General features: G+C 47.4%; 1 protein-coding gene across 1 annotated transcript in view; it reads left to right on the forward strand.

Annotated features, from left to right (window-relative positions):
* The window catches only part of LOC110513475 (intermembrane lipid transfer protein VPS13B), a gene marked incomplete at its 3' end in the record, with an annotated part of 690,119 nt that overhangs the window by 132,499 nt on the left and 535,432 nt on the right, over positions 1–22,188 (forward strand). The window contains 4 exon segments of the mRNA XM_090228566.1: positions 1,747–1,842; positions 8,235–8,357; positions 9,147–9,284; positions 12,709–12,796. Coding sequence (XP_090084692.1) covers positions 1,747–1,842; positions 8,235–8,357; positions 9,147–9,284; positions 12,709–12,796 — 445 coding nt within the window.

Consider the following 22,188-nt stretch of genomic DNA (forward strand, 5'->3'; position numbering starts at 1 on the left):
TCTCTTCCCCTGACCACACTCTCCTCACCCCCCTCTCTCCTCTCTCTCTCTTCCCATGACCAGACTCTCCTCTTTTCCCCTGACCACACTCTCCTCACCCCCCTCTCTCCTCTCTCTCTCTTCTCCTGACCAGACTCTCCTCTCTTCCCCTGACCACACTCTCCTCACCCCCCTCTCTCCTCTCTCTCTCTTCCCATGACCAGAAGAGTGTTTAAGACAGCCTGTGTGTTGTTCTGAGACCCAGAGGCCTCCACTCAGTCTGTGTGTTGTCCTGAGACCCAGAGACCTCCACTCAGTCTGTGTGTTGTCCTGAGACCCAGAGACCTCCACTCAGTCTGTGTGTTGTCCTGACGCCCAGAGACCTCCACTCAGTCTGTGTGTTGTCCTGAGACCTCCACTCAGTCTGTGTGTTGTCCTGAGACCCAGAGACCTCCACTCAGTCTGTGTGTTGTCCTGACGCCCAGAGACCTCCACTCAGTCTGTGTTGTTCTGAGACCCAGAGGCCTCCACTCAGTCTGTGTTGTTCTGAGACCCAGAGACCTCCACTCAGTCTGTGTGTTGTCCTGACGCCCAGAGACCTCCACTCAGTCTGTGTGTTGTTCTGAGACCCAGAGGCCTCCACTCAGTCTGTGTTGTTCTGAGACCCAGAGACCTCCACTCAGTCTGTGTGTTGTCCTGACACCCAGAGACCTCCACTCAGTCTGTGTGTTGTTCTGAGACCCAGAGGCCTCCACTCAGTCTGTGTTGTTCTGAGACCCAGAGGCCTCCACTCAGTCTGTGTTGTTCTGAGACCCAGAGACCTCCACTCAGTCTGTGTGTTGTTCTGAGACCCAGAGACCTCCACTCAGTCTGTGTGTTGTTCTGAGACCCAGAGGCCTCCACTCAGTCTGTGTTGTTCTGAGACCCAGAGACCTCCACTCAGTCTGTGTGTTGTTCTGAGACCCAGAGACCTCCACTCAGTCTGTGTGTTGTTCTGAGACCCAGAGGCCTCCACTCAGTCTGTGTTGTTCTGAGACCCAGAGGCCTCCACTCAGTCTGTGTGTTGTCCTGACACCCAGAGGCCTCCAACAGAAGTGTGTAATGTCTCTTAGTTTGATGTATGTTTGTGTCTCTCTGTCAAACTCTGATCATCTCCATCTCAGTGAGACACAGACATGTCTATAGGAGGACATTACTACTCAGACCTACTGAATCTGCTCTCTCTCTCGCTCCTTGGTTTCTCTCTCTATGTTCCTCTCTCTCTCTCAGTTCCTCTCTCTCTAAAGTTTCTCTCGGTTTCTCTCTCTCTCTGCGTCTCTCTCTCCTTGGTTTCTCTCTCTCTCTCTCTGCGTCTCTCTCTGCGTCTCTCTCTCTCCTTGGTTTATCTCTCTCCTTGGTTTATCTCTCTCTGTCTCTCTCTCTCTGTCTCTCTCTCTCTCTCTGTCTGTCTGTCTCTCTCTCTCTCTGTCTCGCTTTCTCTCTCTCTCTCTCTCTCTCTCTCTCTCTCTCTCTCTCTGTGTCTCTCTCTCTCTCTGTCTCTCTCTCTCTCCCTCTCTCTCTCTCTCTGTCTCTCTCTCTCTCTCTCTCTCTCTCTCTCTCTCTCTCTCTCTCTCTCTGATTTTCTGGTGTTTAAAGTGAAGTATTACAGCTCTCCTGGGCCTTGTTCTGTGAGATCCCAAAGAGATGTTGACTTTGTTTATCAACCATGTTTCCCCCCTCTCTCTCTGTGTGTGTGTGGTGTGTGGGTGCGTGTGTGTGTGTGACCAGTTGACAGAGATGCAGACGGAGAGCAGTTACTACAGTCCTCAGAAGATGAAGAGCAGGGAGGGGCTCTGTCTGGAGCAGGAGGGCATCACCATGGAGGTAACGACCCTTCTGGCTCTGCTCTGTTCGACATTACACACAGAGACACACACAGAGACACACACAGAGACACACACAGAGACACACACAGAGACACACACAGAGACAGAGACACACAGAGACACACACAGGGACAGAGACACACACAGGGACAGAGACACACACAGGGACAGAGACACACACACAGACACAGAGACACACACAGGGACAGAGACACACAGGGACACACAGAGACAGAGACACACACAGAGACACAGAGACACACACAAGGACAGAGACACACAGAGACACAGAGACACACACAGAGACAGAGACACACAGGGACACACAGAGAGAGACACCGACAGTACTCTCTGTGGAGAAAGAGGGCATCACTATCGAGGAAGGAACCCTTCTGTCCATAGAAATAGGATTACTAGAACAGGGATCCCCACTGAAGCCATGTTATTTTCTATATGTCCTATGTGTATGCTATTTAACCCCATTACACTGTATGGAGATGGTTCTAACTGAACAACTATATCATGCATATACATTACCCTGGTACATAACAGACTGTAATATACATTACCCTGGTATAGAACAGACTATCATATACATTACCCTGGTATATAACAGACTACTATCATATACATTACCCTGGTATATAACAGACTATCATATACATTACCCTGGTGTAAAACAGACTATCATATACATTACCCTGGTATATAACAGACTATCATATACATTACCCTGGTATATAACAGACTATCATATACATTACCCTGGTATATAACAGACTATCATATACATTACCCTGGTATATAACAGACTACTATCATATACATTACCCTGGTATAGAACAGACTATCATATACATTACCCTGGTACATAACAGACTATCATATACATTACCCTGGTATATAACAGACTATCATATACATTACCCTGGTATATAACAGGCTATCATATACATTACCCTGGTATATAACAGACTATCATATACATTACCCTGGTATAGAACAGACTATCATATACATTACCCTGGTATATAACAGACTATCATATACATTACCCTGGTATATAACAGACTGTAATATCATATACATTACCCTGGTATATAACAGACTGTAATATGCATTACCCTGGTACATAACAGACTACTATCATACACATTACCCTGGTATATAACAGACTATCATATACATTACCCTGGTATATAACAGACTATCATATACATTACCCTGGTATATAACAGACTGCTATCATACACATTACCCTGGTATAGAACAGACTATCATATACATTACCCTGGTATATAACAGACTATCATATACATTACCCTGGTATATAACAGGCTGTAATATCATATACATTACCCTGGTATATAACAGACTATCATATACATTACCCTGGTATATAACAGACTATCATAACATTACCCTGGTATATAACAGACTGTAATATACATTACCCTGGTATATAACAGACTGTAATATCATATACATTACCCTGGTATAGAACAGACTATCATATACATTACCCTGGTACAGAACAGACTGTAATATCATATACATTACCCTGGTATATAACAGGATGTAATATCATATACATTACCATGGTATATAACAGACTATCATATACATTACCCTGGTATATAACAGACTATCATAACATTACCCTGGTATATAACAGACTGTAATATACATTACCCTGGTACAGAACAGACTGTAATATCATATACATTACCCTGGTATATAGCAGGCTGTAATATCATATACATTACCATGGTATATAACAGACTGTAATATCATATACATTACCCTGGTATAGAACAGACTATCATATACATTACCCTGGTACAGAACAGACTGTAATATCATATACATTACCCTGGTATATAACAGGCTGTAATATCATATACATTACCATGGTATATAACAGACTATCATATACATTACCCTGGTATATAACAGACTATCATATACATTACCCTGGTATATAACAGACTATCATATACATTACCCTGGTACAGAACAGACTGTAATATCATATACATTACCCTGGTATATAGCAGGCTGTAATATCATATACATTACCCTGGTATATAACAGACTGTAATATCATATACATTACCATGGTATATAACAGGCTGTAATATCATATACATTACCATGGTATATAACAGACTGTAATATCCTATACATTACCATGGTATATAACAGGCTGTAATATCATATACATTACCCTGGTATATAACAGACTATCATATACATTGCCCTGGTATAGAACAGACTATCATATACATTACCCTGGTATATAACAGACTATCATATACATTACCCTGGTACATAACAGACTATCATATACATTACCCTGGTATTTAACAGACTATCATATACATTACCCTGGTACAGAACAGACTGTAATATCATATACATTACCCTGGTATATAGCAAGCTGTAATATCATATACATTACCCTGGTATATAACAGACTGTAATATCATATACATTACCATGGTATATAACAGGCTGTAATATCATATACATTACCATGGTATATAACAGACTGTAATATCCTATACATTACCATGGTATATAACAGGCTGTAATATCATATACATTACCCTGGTATATAACAGACTATCATATACATTGCCCTGGTATAGAACAGACTATCATATACATTACCCTGATATATAACAGACTATCATATACATTACCCTGGTACATAACAGACTATCATATACATTACCCTGGTATTTAACAGACTATCATATACATTACCCTGGTACAGAACAGACTGTAATATCATATACATTACCCTGGTATAGAACAGACTATCATATACATTACCCTGGTATATAACAGACTATCATATACATTACCCTGGTATATAACAGACTGTAATATGCATTACCCTGGTACATAACAGACTACTATCATACACATTACCCTGGTATAGAACAGACTATCATATACATTACCCTGGTATATAACAGACTATCATATACATTACCCTGGTACATAACATACTATCATATACATTACCCTGGTATATAACAGACTATCATATACATTACCATGGCATATAACAGACTATCATATACATTACCCTGGTATATAACAGACTATCATATACATTACCCTGGTATATAACAGACTGTAATATCATATACATTACCCTGGTATATAACAGACTATCATATACATTACCCTGGTATATAACAGACTGTAATATCATATACATTACCCTGGCATATAACAGACTATCACATACATTACCATGATATATAACAGACTATCATACACATTACCCTGGTATATAACAGACTATCATATACATTACCATGGTATATAACAGACTATCATATACATTACCCTGGTATATAACAGACTGTAATATCATATACATTACCCTGGTATATAACATACTGTAATATCATATACAATACCCTGGTATATAACAGACTATCATATACATTACCCTGGTATATAACAGACTATCATATACATTACCATGGTATATAACAGACTGTACTATCATATACATTACCCTGGTATATAACAGACTGTAATATCATATACATTACCCTGGTATATAACAGACTATCATATACATTACCATGGTATATAACAGACTGTACTATCATATACATTACCCTGGTATATAACAGACTGTAATATCATATACATTACCATGGTATATAACAGACTGTACTATCATATACATTACCCTGGTATATAACATACTATCATATACATTACCCTGGTATATAACAAACTATCATATACATTACCCTGGTATTTAACAGACTGTAATATCATCTACATTACCCTGGTATATACCAGACTGTAATATCATATACATTACCCCGGTACAAAGCAGACTGTAATATACATTACCCTGGTACATAACAGACTGTAATATCATATACATTACCCTGGTATATAACAGACTATCATATACATTACCCTGGTACATAGCAGACTGTAATATCATATACATTACCCTGGTATATAACAGACTATCATATACATTACCCTGGTATATAACAGACTATCATATGCATTACCCTGGTATATAACAGACTATCACATACATTACCCTGGTATATAACAGACTATCATATACATTACCATGATATATAACAGACTATCATACACATTACCCTGGTATATAACATACTATCATATACATTACCCTGGTATATAACATACTGTACTATCATATACATTACCCTTGTATATAACATACTGTACTATCATATACATTACCCTGGTATATAACAGACTGTACTATCATATACATTACCCTGGTATATAACAGACTGTACTATCATATATACATTACCCTGGTATATAACAGACTGTACTATCATATACATTACCCTTGTATATAACATACTGTAATATCATATACATTACCCTGGTATATAACAGACTATCATATACATTACCCTGGTATATAACAGACTATCATATACATTACCCTGGTATATAACAGACTGTACTATCATATACATTACCCTGGTATATAACAGACTGTAATCTCATCCCTCACTGTGACTACACTATAACAGACTGTACTGTCGTCCCTCACTGTGACTACACTATAACATACTGTAATCTCATCCCTCACTATAACAGACTGTAATCTCATCCCTCACTATAACAGACTGTAATCTCATCCCTCACTATAAAACTGTAATCTCATCCCTCACTATAACAGACTGTAATCTCATCCCTCACTATAACAGACTGTAATCTCATCCCTCACTATAACAGACTGTAATCTCATCCCTCACTATAACAGACTGTAATCTCATCCCTCACTATAACAGACTGTAATCTCATCCCTCACTATAACAGACTGTAATCTCATCCCTCACTATAACAGACTGTAATCTCATCCCTCACTATAACAGACTGTAATCTCATCCCTCACTATAACAGATTGTAATCTCATCCCTCACTATAACAGACTGTAATCTCATCCCTCACCATAACAGACTGTAATCTCATCCCTCACTATAACAGACTGTAATCTCATCCCTCACTATAACAGACTGTAATCTCATCCCTCACTATAACAGACTGTAATCTCATCCCTCTGACCGTTCAGCTGTCGGTCCTTTATAAGCCTGTGTGGTTATTCATCACATTTAAAGAGAGGCAGACACTCTTGGACTGAGGGGTGTTTTTAATTCTCTCTCTCAGTACGTTCATAAACTCTCTCCGGGGCACTCATCTAATCCAGTGGAATTCACAGCTCAGGACCAGACCTCGGCCCAGAATTCACAGCTCAGGACCAGACCTCGGCCCAGATCCTTGATCCCTGTTCCCCTCGGCGTTAAAAATATTTTTATACCTTATTCTCTCGGATACTGATTTCCTGGGTCTCTGGCCGGTCTCCCAAAGTAATGGAACAGATAGGAGGGGAGTGGGGAGTGGTTAAACGGGGAACGAGGAGGGCCGTGGAGGCAGGGAGAGGAGAGGGGAATGGTTAAACAGGGAACGAGGAGGAGGAGGGCTTGGAAGCAGGGAGAGGAAAAGAGAGGAGAATGGTTAAACAGGGAACGAGGAGGGTCGTGGAGGCAGGGAGAGGAGAGGAGAATGGTTAAACAGGGAACGAGGAGGAGGAGGGCTTGGAAGCAGGGAGAGGAAAGGAGAATGGTTAAACAGGGAACGAGGAGGAGGAGGAGGGCCGTGGAAGCAGGGAGAGGAGAGGAGAGGAGAATGGTTAAACAGGGAACGAGGAGGAGGAGGAGGGCCGTGGAGGCAGGGAGAGGAGAGGAGAATGGTTAAACAGGGAAAGCAGGGCTTGTAATTATTCAAACATTAGGTTTTATTGGTGTGGTTCGGGGGAACCCACGGTAAGCAAGGCGAACCACACTTAGGGTTTCCTCCTAAACGGCACTCTATTCCCTGTTTAGTGCACTACTTTTGACCAAAACCCCTATGGCCCTATGGGCTCTGGTTAAAAATAGTGCGCTATATAGGGAATAGGGTGCCATTTGGGCCAGCTGGTGATTCCAGACTGCTACGGCAGATTGAGAGTGGTGGCCTTCATCTGTCCCAGGTCTTTTATAAAGGCATAATGACGTTGTAACTTCACCGACACCACAGAGTAACACCGCCACACTCTAATGACAGTCAAGAGAGCCTTGTTCACGATCGGCCGATGATACGGGCTCTTAAACCGTTGTACCGCAGGTGCTTTCATTCCTTTCTGTGAGTGAATGTCGTTCATTATGGCCTGTGTTGAGACCGCGCTTCTCCACTGTAGGGAAGGTTCCTCAGTCTGTCTCCATTTTCCCCGGGAGCCCAGTGGTCTGATCACTCTCTGAAGCTCTCCAAACTTCCTCTCCTCTCTTCCTCCTCCTCACCTCTCCTCCTCTCCTCTAGGTGCTGATGATGGGGGAACCCTTCTTCGACTGTCAGATCGGCATCGTGGGCGTCCGGGCGCTCTGCCTGAAAGGCATCATGGGAGTGCGGGACTTTGAGGAGAACTTGAACAGACGGGAGGAGGTAAAGAACTAGGCTGATCTTCCTCAACTCTCCTTCCTCAAACCTCCTATCCTTCCTCCCTCCTCAAACCTCCTCTCCTTCCTCAAAACCTCCTCTTCTTCCTCAAATCTCCTCTCCTTCCTCAACCCTCCTCTCCTTCCTCACCCTCCTCTCCTTCCTCACCCTCCTCTCCTTCCTCACCCTCCTCTCCTTCATCGACCCTCTTCTCCTTCATCGACCCTCTTCTCCGTCCTCCTTCCTCGACCCTCCTCTCTTTCCTCCTTCCTCAACCCTCCTCTCTTTCCTCCTTCCTCAACCCTCCTCTCTTTCCTCCTTCTTCAACCCTCCTCTCCTTCCTCCCTTCCTCAACCATCCTCGCCTTCCTCACCCTCCTCTCCTCTCCTTCCTCACCCTCCTCTCCTTCCTCAACCCTCCTCTCCTTCCTCAACCCTCCTCTCCTTCCTCACCCTCCTCTCCTTCCTCACCCTCCTCTCCTTCCTCACCCTCCTCTCCTTCTTCCCTTCCTCACCATCCTCTCCTTCCTCAACCATCCTCTCCTTCCTCTCCTTCCTCTCCTTCCTCAACCATCCTCTCCTTCCTCTCCTTCCTCTCCTTCCTCACCATCCTCTCCTTCTTCCCTTCCTCAACCCTCCTCTCCTTCCTCTCCTCTCCTTCCTCTCCTGTAACCTTTACCTCAAACTAACATCTCTTACAGTGAACCTGCAGTGTGGTTTGATTGTTGGTTAAAACTATGATCGTGTCAGTGCGTTTCTATACTGTGATTGATTGTCTGTCCTCTCCTCCTCCCAGGATGCAGTGTTCTTCAGCTGTGGAGAGAGTCTGAGCAGTAAAGGCATGACCTACCTGACCAACTCCCTGTTCGACTACCGCTCTCCAGAGAACAACGGGGTCAGAGCAGAGTTCATCCTGGATGCCACCAACCACAAGGTCAGAACTCACACGGGCCTTATCGTGCACAATTATTATCATGGTGTTACACATGACTGACATCTCCTTTATACTGTATCTGACCTACAGTCTTCACATTAAATATCAACCTGTTTAGTCCTCATCAACCCGTTATAGTCCTCATCAACCTGTTAGTCCTCATCAACCTGTTAGTCCTCATCTACCTGTTAGTCCTCATCAACCTGTTATAGTCCTCATCAACCTGTTAGTGGATGCTGTCCTCATCAACCTGTTAGTCCTCATCAACCTGTTTAGTCCTCATCAACCTGTTTAGTCCTCATCAACCTGTTAGTCCTCATCAACCTGTTAGTGCTCATCAACCTGTTAGTCCTCATCAACCTGTTTAGTCCTCATCAACCTGTTTAGTCCTCATCAACCTGTTAGTCCTCATCAACCTGTTAGTCCTCATCAACCTGTTAGTCCTCATCCACCTGTTAGTCCTCATCAACCTGATAGGGGAAGCTGTCCTCATCAACCTGTTAGTCCTCATCAACCTGTTAGTCCTCATCAACCTGTTAGTCCTCATCAACCTGTTATAGTCCTCATCAACCTGTTAGTCCTCATCAACCTGTTATAGTCCTCATCAACCTGTTATAGTCCTCATCAACCTGTTAGTCCTCATCAACCTGTTAGGGGAAGCTGTCCTCATCAACCTGTTAGTCCTCATCAACCTGTTATAGTCCTCATCAACCTGTTAGTCCTCATCAACCTGTTATAGTCCTCATCAACCTGTTAGTCCTCATCACCCTGTTAGTCCTCATCGACCTGTTAGTCCTCATCAACCTGTTAGTCCTCATCAACCTGTTAGTCCTCATCAACCTGTTAGTCCTCATCCACCTGTTAGTCCTCATCAACCTGATAGGGGAAGCTGTCCTCATCCACCTGTTAGTCCTCATCAACCTGTTAGTCCTCATCAACCTGTTAGTCCTCATCAACCTGTTTAGCCCTATGCTGACCTCCCCCCCCCCCCCCCCCTGTCCTGTCTCTTCAGGCATGTTTAGCCCAATGCTGATCCCCCCTCCCCCCCCTGTCCTGTCCCGTTGTCTCTTCAGGCCTGTTTAGCCCTATGCTGATCCCCCCTCCCCCCCCTGTCCTGTCCCGTTGTCTCTTCAGGCCTGTTTAGCCCTATGCTGATCCCCCCTCCCCCCCCCCTGTCCTGTCCCGTTGTCTCTTCAGGCCTGTTTAGCCCTATGCTGATCCCCCCTCCCCCCCCCTGTCCTGTCCCGTTGTCTCTTCAGGCCTGTTTAGCCCTATGCTGACCTCCCCCCTGTCCTGTCCCGTTGTCTCTTCAGGCCTGTTTAGCCCTATGCTGATCCCCCCTCCCCCCCCCTGTCCTGTCCCGTTGTCTCTTCAGGCCTGTTTAGCCCTATGCTGACCTCCCCCCTGTCCTGTCCCGTTGTCTCTTCAGGCCTGTTTAGCCCTATGCTGATCCCCCCTCCCCCCCCCTGTCCTGTCCCGTTGTCTCTTCAGGCCTGTTTAGCCCTATGCTGATCCCCCCCTCCCCCCCCTGTCCTGTCCCGTTGTCTCTTCAGGCCTGTTTAGCCCTATGCTGATCCCCCCTCCCCCCCCTGTCCTGTCCCGTTGTCTCTTCAGGCCTGTTTAGCCCTATGCTGACCTCTCCCTGTCCCGTTGTCTGCTCAGGCCTGTTTAGCCCTATGCTGACCTCCCCCCCGTCCTGTCCTGTCCCGTTGTCTCTTCAGGCCTGTTTAGCCCTATGCTGACCTCCCCCCTCCCCCCCTATCCCGTTGTCTCTTCAGGTCTGTTTAGCCCTATGCTGACCTCCCCCCCCGTCCTGTCCCGTTGTCTCTTCAGGCCTGTTTAGCCCTATGCTGACCTCCCCCTCCCCCCCGTCTTGTCCCGTTGTCTCTTCAGGCCTGTTTAGCCCTATGCTGACCCCCCCCTCCCCCCCTGTCCTGTCCCATTGTCTCTTCAGGCCTGTTTAGCCCTATGCTGATCCCCCCTCCCCCCCCTGTCCTGTCCCGTTGTCTCTTCAGGCCTGTTTAGCCCTATGCTGACCTCTCCCTGTCCCGTTGTCTCTTCAGGCCTGTTTAGCCCTATGCTGATCCCCCCCTCCCCCCCCTGTCCTGTCCCGTTGTCTCTTCAGGCCTGTTTAGCCCTATGCTGATCCCCCCCTCCCCCCCTGTCCTGTCCCGTTGTCTCTTCAGGCCTGTTTAGCCCTATGCTGACCTCCCCCTCCCCCCCGTCTTGTCCCGTTGTCTCTTCAGGCCTGTTTAGCCCTATGCTGATCCCCCCTCCCCCCCCGTCCTGTCCCGTTGTCTCTTCAGGCCTGTTTAGCCCTATGCTGACCTCCCCCTCCCCCCCGTCTTGTCCCGTTGTCTCTTCAGGCCTGTTTAGCCCTATGCTGATCCCCCCTCCCCCCCCGTCCTGTCCCGTTGTCTCTTCAGGCCTGTTTAGCCCTATGCTGACCTCCCCCCTGTCCCGTTGTCTCTTCAGGCCTGTTTAGCCCTATGCTGACCTCCCCCCCTCCCCCCCTGTCCTGTCCCGTTGTCTCTTCAGGCCTGTTTAGCCCTATGCTGATCCCCCCTCCCCCCCTGTCCCGTTGTCTCTTCAGGCCTGTTTAGCCTTATGCTGATCCCCCCTCCCTCCCTGTCCCGTTGTCTCTTCAGGCCTGTTTAGCCTTATGCTGACCTCCCCCCCCTGTCCCGTTGTCTCTTCAGGCCTGTTTAGCCCTATGCTGATCCCCCCTCCCCCCCTGTCCCGTTGTCTCTTCAGGCCTGTTTAGCCCTATGCTGATCCCCCCTCCCTCCCTGTCCCGTTGTCTCTTCAGGCCTGTTTAGCCTTATGCTGACCTCCCCCCCCTGTCCCGTTGTCTCTTCAGGCCTGTTTAGCCCTATGCTGATCCCCCCCTCCCCCCCTGTCCTGTCCCGTTGTCTCTTCAGGCCTGTTTAGCCCTATGCTGACCTCCCCCCCCCCCCCTGTCCTGTCCCGTTGTCTCTTCAGGCCTGTTTAGCCCTATGCTGACCTCCCCCCCCCCCCCTGTCCTGTCCCTTTGTCTCTTCAGGCCTGTTTAGCCCTATGCTGACCTCCCCTGTCTCTTCAGGCCTGTTTAGCCCTATGCTGACCTCCCCCCTCCCCCCCTGTCCCGTTGTCTCTTCAGGCCTGTTTAGCCCTATGCTGACCTCCCCCCTGTCCCGTTGTCTCTTCAGGCCTGTTTAGCCCTATGCTGACCTCCCCCCCCGTCCTGTCCCGTTGTCTCTTCAGGCCTGTTTAGCCCTATGCTGATCCCCCCTCCCTCCCTGTCCCGTTGTCTCTTCAGGCCTGTTTAGCCCTATGTTGACCCCCCCTGTCTCTTCAGGCCTGTTTAGCCCTATGCTGACCCCCCCTGTCTCTTCAGGCCTGTTTAACCCTATGCTGACCTCCTGTCCTGGTCTGTGTTTGACAGGAGACCTACACAGAGATATCAGGCATGCTGCGCTTTGGGGCCTTCTACATGGATTACCTCTACACAGTGGAGACCAGCAGCACCAAGGGTAGTGTCTCATTCCTCAGACCACACACAGCCTCTCTCTCCCTCTCTCTCTCTCTGTCCCCCCCCCCCCCCCCCGTCTACATGGATTACCTCTACACAGTGGAGACCAGCAGCACCAAGGGTAGTGTCTCATTCCTCAGACCACACACAGCCTCTCTCTCCCTCTCTCTCTCTGTCCCCCCCCCCCCCCCCCCGTCTACATGGATTACCTCTACACAGTGGAGACCAGCAGCACCAAGGGTAGTGTCTCATTCCTCAGACCACACACAGCCTCTCTCTCTCTCTCTCTGTCCCCCCCCCCCCCCCCGTCTACATGGATTACCTCTACACAGTGGAGACCAGCAGCACCAAGGGTAGTGTCTCATTCCTCAGACCACACACAGCCTCTCTCTCCCTCTCTCTCTCTGTCCCCCCCCCCCCCCCGTCTACATGGATTACCTCTACACAGTGGAGACCAGCAGCACCAAGGGTAGTGTCTCATTCCTCAGACCACACACAGCCTCTCTCTCCCTCTCTCTCTCTCTCTCTCTCTCTCTCTCTCTCTCTGTCCCCCCCCTCTCTCTCTCTGTCCCCCCCCCCCCCCCCCCCGTCTACATGGATTACCTCTACACAGTGGAGACCAGCAGCACCAAGGGTAGTGTCTCATTCCTCAGACCACACACAGCCTCTCTCTCTGTCCCCCCCCCCCGTCTACATGGATTACCTCTACACAGTGGAGACCAGCAGCACCAAGGGTAGTGTCTCATTCCTCAGACCACACACAGCCTCTCTCTCTGTCCCCCCCCCCCGTCTACATGGATTACCTCTACACAGTGGAGACCAGCAGCACCAAGGGTAGTGTCTCATTCCTCAGACCACACACAGCCTCTCTCTCTCTCTCTCTCTCTCTGTCTCTCTGTGTCTCGCTGTGTCCCTCTCTCTCTCTCTCTCTCTCTCTCTCTCTCTCTCTCTCTCTCTCTCTGTGTCTCACTCTCTCTCTCTCTCTCTCTCTCTCCCCCCCCCCCCCCACCCCACCTCATCCTCACCTGGAGGGGATCTGTCACTGTGTTTAGTATGGGACTGACTCGTATTTGACTTTCTCTCCCCGTGAGGCTTGTTCCTCCTGTATTTTACCCGTAGCTCTTCAGACAGTGAATACTCTCTCTGTACCACACAGCTAATTACATGTCAGTCTGACTGACTGGGGCTTTTACATTCTTCTGATTCCTCTTCTCTCAGTGAAAGACTGTTTCTCTCAGTGAAAGACTGTTTCTCTCAGTGAAAGACTGTTTATCTCGGTGAAAGACTGTTTCTCTCGGTGAAAGACTGTTTCTCTCGGTGAAAGACTGTTTCTCTCGGTGAAAGACTGTTTCTCTCAGTGAAAGACTGAAGTTCCCATCAACAGGATGAAGAGTCCCCTCTATCATTTAAAATCAAAACATCTACCATGTATCATCTGTAGCAGTGGATGGTTTTTAAAACAGTAACATTGACCCACACTAACACTGACCCACACTAACACTGACCCACACTAACACTGACCCACAGTAACATTGACCCACAGTAAAACTGACCCACACTAACACTGACCCACACTAACACTGACCCACAGTAACATTGACCCACAGTAAAACTGACCCACACTAACACTGACCCACACTAACACTGACCCACAGTAACATTGACCCACAGTAACATTGACCCACAGTAACATTGACCCACAGTAACATTGACCCACAGTAACATTGACCCACAGTAACATTGACCCACAGTAACAGTGACCCACAGTAACATTAACCCACAGTAACATTGACCCACACTAACACTGACCCACAGTAACATTGACCCACAGTAAAACTGACCCACACTAACACTGACCCACACTAACACTGACCCACAGTAACATTGACCCACAGTAACATTGACCCACAGTAACACTGACCCACAGTAACACTGACCCATAGTAACATTGACCCACAGTAACATTGACCCACAGTAACACTGACCCACAGTAACACTGACCCACAGTAACACTGACCCACAGTAACACTGACCCACAGTAACATTAACCCACAGTAACACTGACCCACAGTAACACTGACCCACAGTAACACTGACCCACAGTAACACTGACCCACAGTAACATTGACCCACAGTAACACTGACCCACAGTAACACTGACCCACAGTAACACTGACCCACAGTAACACTGACCCACAGTAACATTAACCCACAGTAACATTAACCCACAGTAACACTGACCCACAGTAACATTGACCCACAGTAACATTAACCCACAGTAACACTGACCCACAGTAACATTCAGTTCCATAACCCTCCGTTTGGACAGGATTGGGATCTATAGACCCATAGAAGGTCACCCTGTCTAATGTTGGTTTATAGACCATGATACTACTATAGACCATGATACTACTATAGACCATGATACTACTATAGACCATGATACTACTATAGACCATGATACTACTATAGACCATGATACTACTATAGACCATGATACTACTATAGACCATGATACTACTATAGACCATGATACTACTATAGACCATGATACTACTATAGACCATGATACTACTATAGACCACGATACTACTATAGACCATGATACTACTATAGACCATGATACTACTATAGACCATGATACTACTATAGACCATGATACTACTATAGACCATGATACTACTATAGACCATGATACTACTATAGACCATGATACTACTATAGACCATGATACTACTATAGACCATGATACTACTATAGACCATGATACTACTAGACCATGATACTACTATAGACCATGATGCTACTATAGACCATGATACTACTATAGACCATGATACTACTATAGACCATGATACTACTATAGACCATGATACTACTATAGACCATGATACTACTATAGACCATGATACTACTATAGACCATGATACTACTAGACCATGATACTACTATAGACCATGATACTACTATAGACCATGATACTACTATAGACCATGATACTACTAGACCATGATACTACTATAGACCATGATACTACTATAGACCATGATACTACTAGACCATGATACTACTATAGACCATGATACTACTATAGACCATGATACTACTATAGACCATGATAGTACTATAGACCATGATACTACTATAGACCATGATACTACTATAGACCATGATACTACTATAGACCATGATACTACTAGACCATGATACTACTATAGACCATGATAGTACTATAGACCATGATACTACTATAGACCATGATACTACTATAGACCATGATACTACTATAGACCATGATAGTACTATAGACCATGATACTACTATAGACCATGATACTACTATAGACCATGATACTACTATAGACCATGATACTACTATAGACCATGATACTACTATAGACCATGATACTACTATAGACCATGATACTACTATAGACCATGATACTACTATAGACCATGATACTACTAGACCATGATACTACTATAGACCATGATACTACTATAGACCATGATACTACTATAGACCATGATACTACTATAGACCATGATACTACTATAGACCATGATACTACTATAGACCATGATACTACTATAGACCATGATACTACTATAGACCATGATACTACTATAGACCATGATACTACTATAGACCATGATACTACTATAGACCATGATACTACTATAGACCATGATACTACTAGACCATGATACTACTATAGACCATGATACTACTATAGACCATGATACTACTATAGACCATGATACTACTATAGACCATGATACTACTATAGACCATGATACTACTAGACCATGATACTACTATAGACCATGATACTACTATAGACCATGATACTACTATAGACCATGATACTACTATAGACCATGATACTACTATAGACCATGATACTACTATAGACCATGATACTACTATAGACCATGATACTACTATAGACCATGATACTACTATAGACCATGATACTACTATAGACCACGATACTACTATAGACCATGATACTACTGTAGACCACGATACTACTATAGACCATGATACTACTATAGACCACGATACTACTATAGACCATGATACTACTATAGACCATGATACTACTATAGACCATGATACTACTATAGACCATGATACTACTATAGACCATGATACTACTATAGACCATGATAGTACTATAGACCATGATACTACTATAGACCATGATACTACTATAGACCATGATACTACTATAGACCATGATACTACTATAGACCATGATACTACTATAGACCATGATACTACTATAGACCATGATACTACTATAGACCATGATACTACTATAGACCTTCAGAAGGTCATTCCTTTCTCTCTTTTTCTGCCTCCTTTCATTTGTCTCTCAATCTCTCTAAGACCTCCTTCCTCTTGTGCTCCCTCCCTCCCTTCTCACTCTCTCTCCCCCCCCGTCTCTCTCTGTTCCCCCCTGTCTCTCTCTGTCCCCCCCCCGTCTCTCTCTGTTCCCCCCCTGTCTCTCTCTGTCCCCCCCCCTGTCTCTCTCTCCCCCCCCGTCTCTCTCTGTCCCCCCCCTGTCTCTCTGTCCCCCCGTCTCTCTCTGTCCCCCCCCTGTCTCTCTGTCCCCCCCCCTGTCTCTCTGCCCCCCCCCTGTCTCTCTGTCCCCCCCCGTCTCTCTCTTTCCCCCCCCCGTCTCTCTCTGTTCCCCCCCTGTTTCTCTCTGTCCCCCCCACCCCGTCTCTCTCTGTCCCCCCCACCCCGTCTCTCTCTGTCCCCCACCCCGTCTCTCTCTGTCCCCCCCTGTCTCTCTCTGTCCCCCCCCCTGTCTCTCTCTGTCCCCCCCCCCTGTCTCTCTCTGTCCCCCCCTGTCTCTCTCTGTCCCCCCCCCCTGTCTCTCTCTGTCCCCCCCCCCGTCTCTCTCTGTCCCCCCCACCCCGTCTCTCTCTGCCCCCCCCCCTGTCTCTCTCTGTCCCCCCCCCCCTGTCTCTCTCTGCCCCCCCCCCTGTCTCTCTCTGCCCCCCCCCCTGTCTCTCTCTGTCTTCCCCCCCTGTCTCTCTCTGTCCCCCCCCCTGTCTCTCTCTGTCCCCCCCACCCCGTCTCTCTCTGCCCCCCCCCCTGTCTCTCTCTGTCTCCCCCCCCCCCTGTCTCTCTCTGCCCCCCCCCCCTGTCTCTCTGTCCCCCCCCCCTGTCTCTCTCTGTCTTCCCCCCCTGTCTCTCTCTGTCCCCCCCCCTGTCTCTCTCTGTCCCCCCCCCTGTCTCTCTCTGTCCCCCCCCGTCTCTCTCTGTCCCCCCCCCCTGTCTCTCTCTGTCCCCCCCCTGTCTCTCTCTGTCCCCCCCCCCTGTCTCTCTCTGTCCCCACCCCCCTGTCTCTCTCTGTCCCCCCCCCTGTCTCTCTCTGTCCCCACCCCCCTGTCTCTCTCTGTCCCCCCCACCCCGTCTCTCTCTGCCCCCCCCCTGTCTCTCTCTGTCTCCCCCCCCCCCTGTCTCTCTCTGCCCCCCCCCCTGTCTCTCTGTCCCCCCCCCTGTCTCTCTCTGTCTTCCCCCCCTGTCTCTCTCTGTCCCCCCCCCTGTCTCTCTCTGTCCCCCCCCCCTGTCTCTCTCTGTCCCCCCCCGTCTCTCTCTGTCCCCCCCCCCTGTCTCTCTCTGTCCCCCCCCTGTCTCTCTCTGTCCCCCCCCCCTGTCTCTCTCTGTCCCCACCCCCCTGTCTCTCTCTGTCCCCCCCCCTGTCTCTCTCTGCCCCCCCCCCCCCTGTCTCTCTCTGTCCCCCCCCCTGTCTCTCTCTGTCCCCCCCCCTGTCTCTCTCTACATTCCCCCTCCTGCAGCCAGCCCCTGGGTTGTAGTTTCCCCTCCTGTCAGCTCAGATAATCCTCTAAATTAAACTAAACATTGATAGTGTCAGTTTGGACTGTCAGACCCATTGTGATGTGTGGATAAGTGTCGTGGTGTCAGGGGTGGATTAGAGTTGCGTTCATCAGTGTGTAATACTTTCCTATCGGTGTTCAGCCTCCGGTGATGAGACCATCCGGTGTCGACCGATCAGATTAGTCACCGACCGTTGCCACAGGACTGGCGTAAACTTTTTTTTAGGTTAAAACGAAACTCGATCCTGTTTTTCGAAGTCAAGTTTTCGCAGACTCGCTATTGACTTCACAGAGAAGTAATGTGATGGTTTTGGGAGGGAGGAATGTAACCTAGACTCCGGTGGGGGGGGGCTACAGAGAAGTAATGTGATGGTTTTGGGAGGGAGGAATGTAACCTAGACTCCGGTGGGGGGGGGCTACAGAGAAGTAATGTGATGGTTTTGGGAGGGAGGAATGTAACCTAGGCTCCGGGGGGGGGGGCTACAGAGAAGTAATGTGATGGTTTTGGGAGGGAGGAATGGGAGATAGTTGTAATTCTTTAAATCCCGGCTAATTTCATCGCTCTCCGTCCTTCATCTGATCTAACTGCCACATGGTTTATATTAGTTCTCATCCGCCACAGCCAATAGCAACGCAGACAGGGGAGAGGAAGTGACACGTTTAATCTCCAAAATCAAACAGGAATTTGAACCCTCGATTCATTCAGTGGAACAGGAATTCATGTCTGGCCCTGTGAACCCTCTGTGTAAATTCCCTATATAGTACACTACTTTAGATTAGGGCCAAATGGCACCCTGTTCCCTATATAGTGCACTACTTTAGATTAGGGCCCAATGGCACCCTGTTCCCTACATAGTACACTACTTTAGATTAGGGCCCAATGGCACCCTGTTCCCTACATAGTACACTACTTTAGAACAGAGTCCTATGGGGAATAGGGAGCCATTTGGGACACAAGCTGTGTGTTCTGACGGTGTTATGTTTGTTCTGCCGGTGTTCTGTGTGTTCTGTGTGTTCTGCCGGTGTTCTCTGTGTTCTGACGGTGTTCTGTGTGTTCTGACTGTGTTCTGACGGTGTTATGTGTGTTCTGACTGTGTTCTGACAGTGTTCTGTGTGTTCTGCCGGTGTTCTGACGGCGTTCTGTGTGTTCTGACGGTGTTCTGTGTGTTCTGCCGGTGTTCTGCCGGTGTTCTGTGTGTTCTGCCGGTGTTCTGCCGGTGTTCTGTGTTCTGACGGTGTTCTGTTTGTTCTGACGGTGTTCTGACGGTGTTCTGTGTGTTCTGACGGTGTTCTGCCGGTGTTCTGTGTGTTCTGACGCTGTTCTGTTTGTTCTGACGGTGTTCTGTTTGTTCTGACGGTGTTCTGTTTGTTCTGACGGTGTTCTGTTTGTTCTGACGGTGTTCTGACGGTGTTCTGTGTGTTCTGACGGTGTTCTGTTTGTTCTGACGGTGTTCTGACGGTGTTCTGTGTGTTCTGACGGTGTTCTGTTTGTTCTGACGGTGTTCTGACGGTGTTCTGTGTGTTCTGACGGTGTTCTGCCGGTGTTCTGTGTGTTCTGACGCTGTTCTGTTTGTTCTGACGGTGTTCTGTTTGTTCTGACGGTGTTCTGATGGTGTTCTGTGTGGTCTGACGGTGTTCTGTGTGTTCTGACGGTGTTCTGTTTGTTCTGACGGTGTTCTGCCGGTGTTCTGACAGTGTTCTGCCGGTGTTCTGACTGTATTCTGACGGTGTTCTGTTTGTTCTGATGGTGTTCTGACAGTGTTCTGTGTGGTCTGACGGTGTTCTGTTTGTTCTGACGGTGTTCTGTTTGTTCTGACGGTGTTCTGTTTGTTCTGATGGTGTTCTGACTGTGTTCTGTGTGGTCTGACGGTGTTCTGTTTGTTCTGACGGTGTTCTGACGGTGTTCTGTTTGTTCTGACGGTGTTCTGACGGTGTTCTGACTGTGTTCTGACAGTGTTCTGTTTGTTCTGACGGTGTTCTGTGTGTTCTGACGGTGTTCTGTGTGTTCTGACGGTGTTCTGTGTGGTCTGACGGTGTTCTGTGTGTTCTGACGGTGTTCTGTGTGTTCTGACGGTGTTCTGTTTGTTCTGACGGTGTTCTGACGGTGTTCTGCCGGTGTTCTGACTGTATTCTGTGTGTTCTGACGGTGTTCTGTGTGTTCTGACGGTGTTCTGTTTGTTCTGATGGTGTTCTGACGGTGTTCTGTGTGGTCTGACGGTGTTCTGTTTGTTCTGACGGTGTTCTGTTTGTGCTGACGGTGTTCCGTTTGTTCTGACGGTGTTCTGACAGTGTTCTGTTTGTTTTGACGATGTTCTGTTTGTTCAGACGGTGTTCTGACGGTGTTCTGTGTGGTCTGACGGTGTTCTGTTTGTTCTGTGTGTTCTGACGGTGTTCTGTTTGTTCTGACGGTGTTCTGACAGTGTTCTGTGTGTTCTGACGGTGTTCTGTGTGGTCTGACGGTGTTCTGTGTGTTCTGACGATGTTCTGCCGGTGTTCTGACGGTGTTCTGACGGTGTTTTGTGTGTTCTGACGGTGTTCTGTGTGGTCTGACGGTGTTCTGTGTGTTCTGACGATGTTCTGCCGGTGTTCTGCCGGTGTTCTGCCGGTGTTCTGACGGTGTTCTGACGGTGTTCTGTTTGTTCTGACGGTGTTCTGTTTGTTCTGACGGTGTTCTGTTTGTTCTGACGGTGTTTTGTTTGTTTTGACGGTGTTCTGACGGTGTTCTGACGGTGTTCTGTTTGTTTTGACAGTGTTCTGACGGTGTTCTGACGGTGTTCTATGGTCTGACGGTGTTCTGTGTGTTCTGACAGTGTTCTGTGTGTTCTGACGGTGTTATGTGTGTTCTGACGCTGTTCTGTGTGTTCTGTGTGGTCTGACGGTGTTCTGTGTGTTCTGACGGTGTTCTGTGTGTTCTGACGGTGTTCTGTGTGTTCTGACGGTGTCCTGTGTGTTCTGACGGTGTTCTGATGGTGTTCTGTGTGTTCTGACGGTGTTCTGACGGTGTTCTGTGTGTTCTGACGGTGTTATATGTGTTTTGATGGTGTTCTGACGGTGTTCTATGTGTTTTGACGGTGTTCTGACGGTGTTATATGTGTTTTGACGGTGTTCTGACGGTGTTATATGTGTTTTGATGGTGTTCTGATGGTGTTCTGTTTGTTCTGACGGTGTTCTGTGTGTTCTGACGGTGTTCTGTGTGTTCTGACGGTGTTCTGTGTGTTCTGACGGTGTTATATGTGTTCTGACGGTGTTCTGACGGTGTTCTGTGTGTTTTGACGGTGTTCTGATGTTGTTCTGTGTGTTCTTATGGTGTTCTGTTTGTTCTGACGGTGTTCTGTGTGTTCTGACGGTGTTCTGTGTGTTCTGACGGTGTTCTGGCAGTGTTCTGTTTGTTCTGAAGGTGTTCTGATAGTGTTCTATGTTCTGACGGTGTTCTGTGTGTTCTGACGGTGTTCTGTGTGTTCTGACGGTGTTCTGACGGTGTTCTGGCAGTGTTCTGTTTGTTCTGAAGGTGTTCTGATGGTGTTCTATGTTCTGACGG

This window comes from Oncorhynchus mykiss, unplaced genomic scaffold (assembly GCF_057628025.1).
Source record: "Oncorhynchus mykiss isolate SJ-2025 unplaced genomic scaffold, ASM5762802v1 scaffold93, whole genome shotgun sequence".
Taxonomy (NCBI): domain Eukaryota; kingdom Metazoa; phylum Chordata; class Actinopteri; order Salmoniformes; family Salmonidae; genus Oncorhynchus; species Oncorhynchus mykiss.